This window comes from Pan paniscus, chromosome 12 (genome assembly GCF_029289425.2).
Source record: "Pan paniscus chromosome 12, NHGRI_mPanPan1-v2.0_pri, whole genome shotgun sequence".
NCBI classification, from domain to species: Eukaryota; Metazoa; Chordata; class Mammalia; order Primates; family Hominidae; genus Pan; species Pan paniscus.
This window is the reverse complement of record NC_073261.2, coordinates 15,669,112-15,681,171: the sequence shown is the minus strand read 5'-3', so window position 1 is coordinate 15,681,171 and position 12,060 is coordinate 15,669,112. Positions and strand designations below refer to the sequence as shown.

General features: G+C 36.0%; 1 protein-coding gene across 3 annotated transcripts in view; it reads right to left on the bottom strand.

Annotated features, from left to right (window-relative positions):
• Positions 1 to 12,060, bottom strand: part of RGPD8 (RANBP2 like and GRIP domain containing 8) — a 57,765-nt gene that overhangs the window by 21,868 nt on the left and 23,837 nt on the right. For 2 of the 3 annotated variants that reach the window (XM_055107410.2, XM_055107411.2), the window contains exons 10-19: positions 11,328 to 11,509; positions 11,069 to 11,244; positions 10,778 to 10,901; positions 9,699 to 9,857; positions 9,295 to 9,432; positions 8,886 to 9,032; positions 7,766 to 7,945; positions 7,595 to 7,678; positions 4,298 to 4,433; positions 660 to 754 (exon numbers count right to left, since the gene is read on the bottom strand). In XM_055107410.2, the coding sequence (XP_054963385.1) occupies positions 660 to 754; positions 4,298 to 4,433; positions 7,595 to 7,678; positions 7,766 to 7,945; positions 8,886 to 9,032; positions 9,295 to 9,432; positions 9,699 to 9,857; positions 10,778 to 10,901; positions 11,069 to 11,244; positions 11,328 to 11,509 (1,421 nt within the window). Of the gene's footprint in view, positions 1 to 659; positions 755 to 2,771; positions 2,900 to 4,297; positions 4,434 to 7,594; positions 7,679 to 7,765; positions 7,946 to 8,885; positions 9,033 to 9,294; positions 9,433 to 9,698; positions 9,858 to 10,777; positions 10,902 to 11,068; positions 11,245 to 11,327; positions 11,510 to 12,060 lie in introns of those variants that run through there. The other variant, XM_055107412.2, reaches the window with a different exon arrangement.

Sequence of the window (12,060 nt, the reverse complement as noted above, 5' to 3'; positions counted from 1 at the left end):
CTTCTTCATTCCTAATTTATCAAATGATGTTAACAATAATGATAATGATGATGATGATAACATTTATTGAGCATTTATTAATGCGCCAGCTGGGCATTGTTCTAAGCACTTTACATTATTATCTCATTTTAATATCCTCAAAAACCCTATGAATTAAGGTATTATTATTATCCTCATTTTACATATGAGGCAACTGATGCATTGAGAGGTTAAGAAACTTGCCTGTGGTCAAAATAAGCAGAAGAGCAAGGGTCTAAATGCACCCCAACACTCTGTCCTCAAAGCTGTCACATTCAACTACCACTGTAACATTGAGTCTTCAATCAATTGTTATATATATAGCTGTATCAGGCCTGAAAGTACTTACCACATAGTGGGTCGGCAAGGGCATTACAGTTCTATTTCTGTTAAAACAGAACGATGAAGGATCCACCACCACCACTCCCATTTTTAAAATATTCTAAATATTCACACTTATTAACACAAAAATAAGGTGACTAAGAAGGATAATTTCTGTATTTGGAGATAAATTTAAAATATCTACATTTTAAGGGACATAAAAGTTTTAATAGTGAACTGCTCTCTTGAATTTATTTGAAGGAACCCTAAACAATTTAAAAAGAAAATAATTATAAATGTATAAATTATTCCTTTGTTACCTTTGTGGGAGTAACATTAGCTGCTGGTCTGAGAAGATACTGGGAATTATATGCTGGTGACTGACTATAATATACTGAAGGGCCAGTAGTTGCAACTAAAAAAAAAGAAAGAAAGAAAACACTGTTAAAGTCTATACTACAGTTAAGACTATCTAGGCAAGAGCTATAAATACAAAAGCAATAGAAATTAAAGAAAGATTTAACTACATAAATTTTAAATTTCTGTACATCAAAATACACCAATCAAGATTATCAAATGACAAACTAGAAAAACATTGCTAAATATGACATGAAGAATAAGAGAATAGCATCGCTGTGATCAACAAGAACTACCTCACAAGCATTAAAAAAGGAATAAAGAAGAAAGTAACTGTTGCCTTTTCTAAGAAAGATCAGTATGATGTGGAATTATGGACATTCAGTCACAGAAAGGACGTAAGGAACCAAGATGCCATCTGATGGTCAATGCATTTGAAGTGGGCCTAGAAAATCTGCAGAAAGACTAGGTTGTATTTTGTAAACTAAAGCTATTACTGAGAATGTTCAGCTCAAAAATCACCTGACAAATTCATGGAAAGGATGTCATAAGTAACATAAAATGTGTTCCCTGGCTTAAAATAAAAAGCACATCAACACTCATACAGATGTACAAACTGTCTGCTCCCTCTGTTTGGTCTGTTTTACCAGGAAACAAAACGACTAGAAGGCACCCATGTTAATGACAAAACTACCAATAGTCATTTGCTTGAACTGTTTTATGATAGTTTTACCAGAAAACAACCAAAAGACCTTTTATGCCTGTACATGGAAGAAGAAACAGAAACTGTGCCAAGAGGTTCCAAACAATTGCCTCTGGAAAGCACTGAAAAATCAAGACCTAGAAAAGGCTAGCCAGAAGCCCAAGTTTGATTTTGGAAACCTTACAGAGGTGAGGATAGCTATTTTGAAATTACTATGGGGAGGAAGCAGGCACAGAACACAGAACAACCTGACAGAAATGGCCCAAGAATCTTAAAGTCTTGCAAGATGTCTGTCTGCATGAAAGCAAAAAGAAAAAATATTAAATAAAAAAAAATCTTAGTCTGAAGTTTAAGTAGGGACTTTAATTGACTACTGACTCTAAACTGTGCGGCTCTAATAAATCTACTAAAAGTAATCTAATTTTTTAAAGCACCGTATGAATAGACAATTTAGGAAAGAAATGTTAATAGGCCTCAAGGAACATGTTTTTGAAGTGAGCCTTGAAAATCTGCAAAATGACGAGGTTGCATTGTGCAAATTGAGGCTATTATGAGAATGTTCAGGTCAAAAAAATTACCTGACAAATTCATGCACAGGATCTCACAAGGAACACAAATGTGTTTGTTGGCTTTTAAAAAATCACATTAACATTCATGTTGATATACAAAAACTCTTCTCCATCTGTTTTGTGTGAGTTTTACCAAGAAACCAAACAACTGGAAGGTACCCACGTTGAAGATGGCAAAACTACCAACTGCCATTTGCATGAATTGTTGAGCATGACTAGTATTAAAAAAAACTTAAAAATTGATATCACTTTTGTTCCTACAAATTGGCAAAGGATTTTATAAACTAGTAAGTCAGCATTAGCAAAAGTGCGAAAATGGCACTATCAGATACTAGTGGTAAGAGCATAAACTGAATATTTTGAATACCCTACAAAACTAGGACACTGTCCTAGAATTTGTAATGGCATAAACCAGAAACAACATAAATAAAGGAACAGAATTTACAGTACTTCCATGTGATGGGATACCATGAACTCATTAATATTCAAAAAACATTTAAGTTTAAAAATGCTCAGAACTAAAGTAACATTTAAAAAACAGGCTAGCTCATCTACACACAACATAGTAACATGGTAACAATCTCATAAAAAATACTATATGTATAGAGAAAGAACCAGAAGGAAATGCTCTCAAATATAAGAAATGTTAATAAGGTGGTTAGTTTTTAGTTTTCTTCACCCTGTTCAGTACTTCTGAGTATCTCCTATGAGCTCATTAATCTTTAATTTTAATCATCTTATTTTAAAAAAACAAGGACCATCTTGATGTATGTTTACTTTTATTAAGGAAAAAGAATCTATGAACACAGGAACAGAAATCAGGAGATCTTGGCTCTCGCCCTTTCAGTGCCACAAAGCTGTTTTGTGAACCTGTAAATAATCCATTTGGAGTCTCCATGTTTCTCAATTGTAAAATGAGGATGTGCTGCTTCTACACATTTCACAGGGTCATTGCAAGAATAAAATGAGACAATGAGAATGTTGGATTTACATGCTTGTATAAGAACAGAAGACCTTTTATGCCTGTACACAGAAGAAATGGAAATCATGACCCACAAGGCACCAAATAACTGACTGCACACATCACTAAAAAAGCCCCAGGAAAGGCTAGCCGGTTTGTTTATCCTCTTACAAGGACCTATATGATGTGTAAGGTTTTAAGAAAACAAGGTTTGAACGTTAGACATTTCATATACTTATCTATGACTTACGACATTTAATAAGCTTGACTTCACAAAGATTTTCTGTTATTTTGCTTGTGTTGAGAAGATACTATCACAAAAGGCTAGTGGGGTTGCCTTAACTATATGAACCATCACACAAATGTGCTCATCTAAACTACATTTTATTCTAAATCTTTCCTGGGCTAAAAAGAGAAAAAAAAAAAGGGCACTACTACTACCATTTCAGAAGTCTGTCGTACGTAAAAGGAACAATTTTGTTATTTCTGGCTGCCTGGGAGCAATGTATTATACTGGCAAGTGCTTTGGAGTTACACCACTGGAGTGTGAATCTTGGCTCTATCAATAACTAGCTGTATAATAATGAGTAAGTTACCTAACCTTTCTTTATCCATTTCCTTATTTATAAAAAAGGGATTAATAATGGTACCGGCCATTCTAAGTTACTGTAATTAAATCAAATTACATTCACAAAGCACTTTTGCACATAGCCAACCCACAGTAAACACTATTAGTAACCTTAGTTCATTAACTGTTTACTGTGTACTCTAATAAATGTCTGATACACACCCACGCCTACCTGCACATACACAAATGCTCATAGTAATTATGTAAGGCAAGTATTATCTCCACATTTCAGACAGGTTAACTTACACAGCTATTATAGTAAGTGATAGAGCAGAACTTAAAAACCCAGTATGATTCAGGTCCAAACTCCTTTTCTTTCTTTATATAACCATAATATTTCAAATTAAGTAAGATTTCCTATATAACGTCCTGCCTCTCATCATTATCATCAAAATAATTCCCCAGAGGTGTAGGTTCTTAATTAAGCATTTCTTAGTGCATAACTCTATTCAATAACATTTTTCAATTTAAGGAATAATCTCATCTCAGCTCATCTGAGGTGTGGATTAAGTGTTCTTTAAGCCTTTATATACACGTGATCACATACGGCTCGTTTTTCCTGCTTGGGATTATAAAAATCTCCGTAACACCAAATACAGCTTTTGAAGTCACAGATAAACAGACGTTGACATGTATATTAACAAACATATATAAACAAGGTGATTTCACACGTTATCTACTTAAAAGAGGGAAGTAAAGTAGTTTTACTAAAATATGCGATTATCCACTTGCCAACTCACCTGTTAGTGGAGCCCCATGAAATGTCTGTGACCCCTGATATCCATCAGGCACCGAGTCTGGTCCATAATTCTCTGTGGGCCAACGATGAAGGGATGCTGAGTTACTGCTATTTAGTTTCAACTCCTGCATTTCTTTCTATTGGAAGGAAAAAAAAAATCAAATAATTTTAATCATTTAATTATATCATGCCAGAAACAGTGCTGGGGAAACTTACTCTTTTAAATTTAAATAACTGATTTCTTTTTTTCTTTTTTGAGATGGTGTCTCGATCTGTCGTCCAGGCTGGAGTGCAATGGCACAATCTTGGCTCACCACAACCTCCACCTCCTGGGCTCAAGCAATTCTCCCACCTCAGCCTCCCGAGTAGCTGGGATTACAGGCGTCAGCCAGCACGCCCAGCTAATTTTTTGTATAATAGTAGAGATGGGGTTTCACCATGTTTGCCAGGCTAGTCTTGAACTCCTGACCTCAAGTGATCCACCACCTCAGCCTCCCAAAGTGCTGGGATTATAGGTGTGACCCACCACGCCCGGACCTGATTATATCTTTTGAAAGTTTCTATTTGCCAATGAGTTCTAGGTACCTGGTGCTGATTTTAAAATATGATTCTTAATTTGTTAAAAATTTATCTGCTCCCATTTTCATTCGTTAATACAAAACCTAATTCATTAACTCTCTCACCTAAACAAATAACCTCCTAAATGATCACACCTTCATTTCCATTCTACACTTGCCTACATTAAGCTTTCTGACATTCACCTCCAGCCAAGACAATTCCCTGCTCAAAAAAACAAGTACCTACAAACTAAACTTCTTTCCCCAACTTTCACAGTCCTCTAACATTACACTGACCATCCTTTCAGTGTGTTCTTTCTACACTGCAATCTGGACTACCTGACATTCCAAATCACCTCCCCAAATTAGCTTTTCACTTAACCCTGTGTTCAAACAAAATACAACTAATTCTCAAGGTGATGTTCAAATGCTCCACCAGGAAAGGGAAAAAAGTAGTAGCTGCAGAGAATTTATTATGTATATAATAATACGTCCAATGCACTTAAACTCTTAATTTTTATACCATCTACACTGTTAGGTAAACAATATTAGCTCCTATCTTAAAATGAGAGAAACGGATGCAGGGAATAACAGCTGGAATTTGAACCAGATCTGACTCCAAAAATGTTTTCTTAACACAACTCTGCTGCCTTGACAAGGTGGCAGATAGATACAATGCCGTCTAGTGTAGCTATGTGGCTACCTGATCTCTGCTGAAGAAAACTAAATGACAGCACCATACCCAACCCTAGAACCTACAAAATGTCCCCTTACAAAACAGACACTTAACAGGAAATTCTTTTTCCAAAGAAACTGTAGTGGTATCATAAAACAGGTAAATTTTGAAAAGTTTCAAACTTCTCTGTATCAGCCCAGGAATCCGATCAGTTCTAACAAGTGAGGTCAGGGACAGATCTAGCATGTCTGCTTTCTTTTTCTACAAGTGTCTCAAATAAAAATTTCCCAGAAAGACCTAACCATGAGGTCCAAAACTATCTCAATTTTCAAGCTAAATAAAATTTCCCCCACTTATCCATCTGCAGTGCCTAGTCCAGATGCTACACATACACATCCAAGAAATAAGAAACTAGTGGAATCACCTAGAAAACTTTATGGTCACTGTTGGTATCCGCACCAGAGCTTTGAATTTGCAATCACTGCTGTAACTGTAATTTTTAACATTCAGTGTGATGAGAACTGGCTTCAATAATTCTCTCATTTTAAAGATAAGAAGCCAAACAGTCACAAAGGAAGTGACTGGCCCAAGATCATTAATTAATGGCAGAGTCAGTACTAGTACCAAGCTTTTCAAGCTCATGGACTAGTGCTCCACTATACTTCCACAGAATACAATGTTGGCAGCCTGAAACCTGTATGTTAAGTCAAAATTGTATGTAATTGTCATAGGCCACGACTACACAGAATTAACATTCAAAATTTTTGTGCAAATTCAAAAATGTCTTCCCCACCAAATAGTATTCTCTCAATTTGCAAATACTGCTGATCACACTGTAATAATTGCCACACATCAGCATATCCTTGATGTAACTTTAGCAGTATGAGTAATTTAGTTCTTGCTTGATAAACATGAAAGAACCTACTTTTATTTCCAATTCCAAAAAAGTCAAGCTCCTTTGAACCCTATTGTTAAAATAAGATATATACACATAACTATTTCCGTACATAATGAAGTCAAATTCATATGGAAGTATTAAAATATAGTAAGACTTTTTGAAGCTCAGACCACTTTTCGATTCCTAGCTATACATTTGAAACACATGTAATCCACAGCTAATCTGGGAATGAACTCATAGACCAGAGTATGATTAGTACATTGTAGCACTTCAATCACTCGGGAACCTTCTCTGTGTCAGGAACTCTTATATTTTAAATAAAGCAGTTTCTACCTTTGAAGGTCTCAAATTTTGTGGAAGATGAGGAGAGAGACACATAAAGTACTTTCAAAAATATGGTAAAGGGCTGGGTGCGGTGGTTTACACCTGTAATCCCAGCACTTTGGGAGGCCAAGGCGGGCAGATCGCCTGAGGTCAGAAATTCAAAACCAGCCTGGCCAACATGGTGAAACTCTGTGTCTACTAAAAATACAAAAATTAGCTGGGCCTGGTGGCGGGTGCCTGTAATCCCAGCTACTTGGGAGGCTGAGGCAGGAGAGTCACTTGAACCTGGGAGGTGGAGGTTGCAGTGAGCCAAGATCACACCATTGCACTCCAGACTGGGCAACAGAGTGAGACTCCATCTCAAAACAAAACAAAACAAAATAAAATATGGTAAAGGGTCAAGACCGAGGTATGTAGGCTGGGCACAGTGGCTCACACCTGCAATCCCAGCACTTTGGGAGGCTGAAGCAGGAGGATTGTTTGAGCCAGGAGTTCAAGGCCACCCTGGGCAACATGGAAAAATCCCATCTCTACAAAAAATACAACAATTAGCTGGGCCTGGTGGCATGTGACTGTCTGTAGTCCTGGCTTCGTGGCAGGCTGAGCCAAGAGGCTCTCTTGAGCTAGGAGGTCGAAGCCGCAGTAAGCTGTGATCATACCACTGTACTCCAGCCTGCACAACAAGACCCTGCCTTAAAAAAAAAAAAAAGACCAAAATGTCCCCTTGCCATACTATTTGGATGGCAAGGGGACATTCTGACCAGCTTCAGAAAAAAAGTGAGAGAGTGGCCAGGGAAGGAATCTTGGAATAAAAAGTACAGCTAGAGAAATTAAGTGACTTACCTTAATGGCCTTTACTTGTTGGCAAATCATTTTCAGTAAAGAAATCTGATCTTCTGCCCATCGAGGTGGTGTTTCGGGAGAATACTAAAAAAAAAATAAAAATAACAAAAGAGCATTTAAAACACTTAGAAACAATTTCACAACGAAACGATTCCATTCTTTCCTGTTTACCTTGTAACTTTTACTTGGTGATAGTGAATATCCGGTAGGAGACGGTGGAGAATGTTTTATTTCTGAATCTGCATTTCGCAAAGAACCATTTGTATAGAGAGGACCTCCTTCACTATAGGCTTCGAGTTCCTGCAGGACTGACTTCAGCATCTCTTTTACAGACTCCAGGGGCACAGGCAACTCAAAATAAAAGACATTAATTAAGGGCTTTCATTTGCAAAAAATTCCAAAAGTAAAAACTCTAAAATGATATATTTTGTCTTATTTACATTTTTGTCACTTTAATAAGCACTTTACACTTTAAATAATAATACACGTGAAAGTGTTTTTTAATTATCTTTTTTCTTTGTTTTTCTGTTGTTTTGTATTATTATTTTTATTTTTTTGTCTTTATTCTATTTTTTTCTTCATGAACACAGAAAAGTGTTGTACAATCTAACATCTTCTGATTCTAAAGTCCATGCTCTTTCTATTACTTCTGTTAACCATGATAATTGTATAGGAATGTTAACTTGGAAAGCTTTTCCAAGTGAACAAAATAAGTTACTGATGTTTTCTAACTGATTTTCAATGGTGACAGAAATACAAATGCTACAATACACCAGACAACACAAATCCTAATAAAAGAGTAGTAACACAAATTAATCAACAAAACACTCAGAAGACTGAACTAAATTTAACATCATCATGACAATCTCAAACAGCTGACAGCAAAAAACAAGGGCGTTCATAATGGCTGATGACGATGAGAAGAAAAGCTCTTAAGTTGTCAGCAACAACTTTCAATTTCAGCAAAGTTCATTAAGAATTAGTCCTGAGGTTATAATATTTGTTTTGATTACACTGCTAAGATAACAAAATCAATGTCTTATCTTAGAAATCTTTTCTAATTCCCCAAGTACTTTTTAAGAGCATATACCTAGATTCCCAAGTTAAAAAAGACACACCAAACCTAAGACAAAGCAAGCAAATATAAGCATTTAGACACACACATCCCTTCTGTGCATTAATAACAACATATTACTGAGTATTTTTGAAATTACCAAAATATAAGACCAACGCAAAAACACTGACCAGTGGGTTATCAGTAAGAACATACATACAACAACCTGCTACTTACTTTCTTGACCACTGAAAGATCTGAATCACTGTCATCTATAATCTTTATTAGGTAGTCCCTGGTCTTTGTCAGATAATTTCTGCATTCTTCTTGTTCTTCAGGAGAAAGGGCATCATTTTCAATGTCTTCTGCCTTCCTGTGAAAAATCTATACAAATAGTGCTTTTATGAAATCATTAGCTTTTTAAAACAAAAAACTTTCAGCTTGGCCACGCATGGTGGCTCATGCCTGTAATCCCAGCAACTCGGGAGCTGAGGCACAAGAATCGCTTGAGCCTGGGAAGCAGAGGTTGCAGTGAGCCAAGATTGTGCCACTGCACTCTAGCCTGGCCAACGGAGAAACCCCGTCTTTTAAAAGAAATAATAAATAAATAAATAAAACTTTTAGCTCAAGTACCGCATCTACTTACCAGTGCAAGATTCCAATAAGAAACAACACTTTGTATAGATTCAAAAGCAGTCACAGCATCTTCTATATTTCCATGTATTGCATCCAATACAGCAAAAGTTATGTGTGCGTCTTCTTCATATTCAACAATTTCTGATGCCTAAACGCACAGAATAGTTTTTAGTCAAATTGTTTATACTCAGAATATAAAACCCAAATGATTTTCCAAAGATTTTATATGATCTTAAGAGACAAACATCTCATTACTCTTCTCTGTCATATCTTATCCGTGAGAGCTAGTGAATTTAGAAAACAAGATTACCGTTAAATAACAAGGCAATTAATTTAAGCAGTTTATAGCTCCACGTCTTTGTTTATAAACTGGAAATTCCCATCTCCAATAAATTCATAAAGGAACTCTGTTACCTGAATGTCTACACTATGAAAATGTTTAAACAGAGGATCAATAGGTTCAGGAATACTGTTCTTCTTTATTATCTTCAACAATGGCAAAACTTTCTTCCAATAATGAACACTTCTCCCTATGTATTGTCGTTGATCATAAAAAGAATTAAGACCGCTGCCCTAAAAAAGAAAGTTAAAAGCACACAACTTTAAGGAACACGCATGATTAGATCTAAAGTTCATTTACAAGTTGTAAGAACTGGCTAAAATTTCAAGTCAAAACCAAATGGTACCTCAATAGTCATTTGTTCAACTTCCAAATACTGTAATAACTAAACCACCTTAATACCAGTGAACTCACTGCAACCTCTGCCGTGCAGGTTCAAGCAATTCTCCTGCCTCAGCTTCCCAAGTAGCTGGGATTACAGGCACCTGACACCATGTCTGGCTAATTTTGTAGTTTTAGTAGAGTTTTTTTTGTATTTTTAGTAGAGACGGGGTTTCACCATGTTAGCCAGGAATGATCTCGATCTCCTGATCTTGTGATCTGCCCGCCTCGGCCTCCTAATGTGCTGGGATTACAGATGTGAGCCACCGCACCCGGCCTCTACACTCAACTTTTAAACACTTCTAATGATACCACCCTAATGTAGCAATCCCAGCTACTTTTTAACAGTTGGCCTTTTTAGATAGCTGAAACCTGCCTCTTCTGTAGTGTCAGTTTGTTCAAAAGGCTGACCATCTACACCTAATGGTGACACAAAACAAACCTTAAATATTTAGAAAGATCTATAATGGTCTTACCTACAAAGCCTTGTGCTAATTTGTTTTTAATTTTCAGGCTGAATAATTATCAGAACTTAATTATTAAGGAATAACAGTAACAGCTCAGCTAATATGTAACATTCACTGTGTGCCAGGCATTGCTCCTCTAAGTGCTTATATTTAACTACATTAACTATTTTGCAGCAATAAAAAACACATCTGTTATAATATGACCAAGCTGCTGTTTTCAGAACAAAAAAACTTTCAATAAAAAGTGTATGATTTTAAAAAATTAAGGTAATGTTCTTTAAAAATGCTTATACTTTAAAACTCACCATTTTCTGAAGGCATTTTGCCCAATGTACAAGCAGAGCAGGTTGAAGGCCATGTTTTTCCTGGGCTCTTAGAGTGTTTATTTCATGCTGAACTACAAGTCTCAATTCTGCTGAGTTTCCAGGTCTAAAAAATAGTTCAATTTACTAAAATTGCTTTCTAAATACACAGTTCAGCACTTACATACATATATGTTAATGGGTCACATGACAAATTAAATCTTCACATGAGGATTAAATCCCTGGTAAAACCTACGCACGAAGTGAAAGCAATATTTTTGTTTTACTACTTACAGTGCTTTTCTGTGAATCAGAGTACAAACCGCATCCCACCAAGACTTTTGTCTTTCTGTACAAAGCTGTTTACATACAGGAAGGGGCAGGCATAACGGCTGATAGGAGCTGTGGTCAGAATTACATTTCTCCTTTAATTGTAAGTGGCTGGTATATACTACTCCAAGGAGAAATACCTGTTTTATTTAAGGAAAAGTTAAGTTAGAAAAAAAAATTAAACAAAATTCAGAATATTTAATTTGTTAAAATCTTTGCTTACTTCAAGATCTAAAATACATATTGATTCAGGCGCATTTGTTTCAAGCCTTGAGGTTTCATGGGGCAAATGATGGAAAAGCTGTTTTAGCCATTTTCGGATTCCAGGTAAAGCAGGCAATGAATTCCACTGTAAGCCAAGCCAAGTAAGGTGCTGAAGACTACCATTATGTGCTCGAATAGCACCTGAAATAAAATTTAAAAATTGGCTTAAGGGTTTGAAATTTTTCTTTGTGCCATTAGTTTTGCCAACATAAACAATTCACATTATATATATATCTTAATTATATAACTGCTTTTCTATATCAAAGCTGGAGGGAATTCTGTTAGGCAAAATCTCATGTTCTTATTAAATGCATTCTCACTTGATTATTTCTAGAAATTTTAATAAAAATAGTAGTGATGAAGAATGTTTAAGTCCATCTTAAAAAATGACACTGACTAGAACTCAATAAACCAAAATCAACTGACAAAAGCCAAATAAAGAACACCTAACCGAATAAGAAACCCCAAAACAATGGGTTTTCCTTTAAGTCATTAAAGCAATGGAACACCACTATATTAATCCATCGGTACAGTAAAGAAATCTGTTTTTCTACAAGAAAGTCAATATTGAAAAGGTTCTGCGCAGTCAGGAGTTCGAGACCAGCCTGGCCAGCATGGTGAAACTCCGTCTCTACTAAAAATACAAAAAATTAGCCGAGCACGGTGTCACGTGCCTATAGTCCCAGCTACTT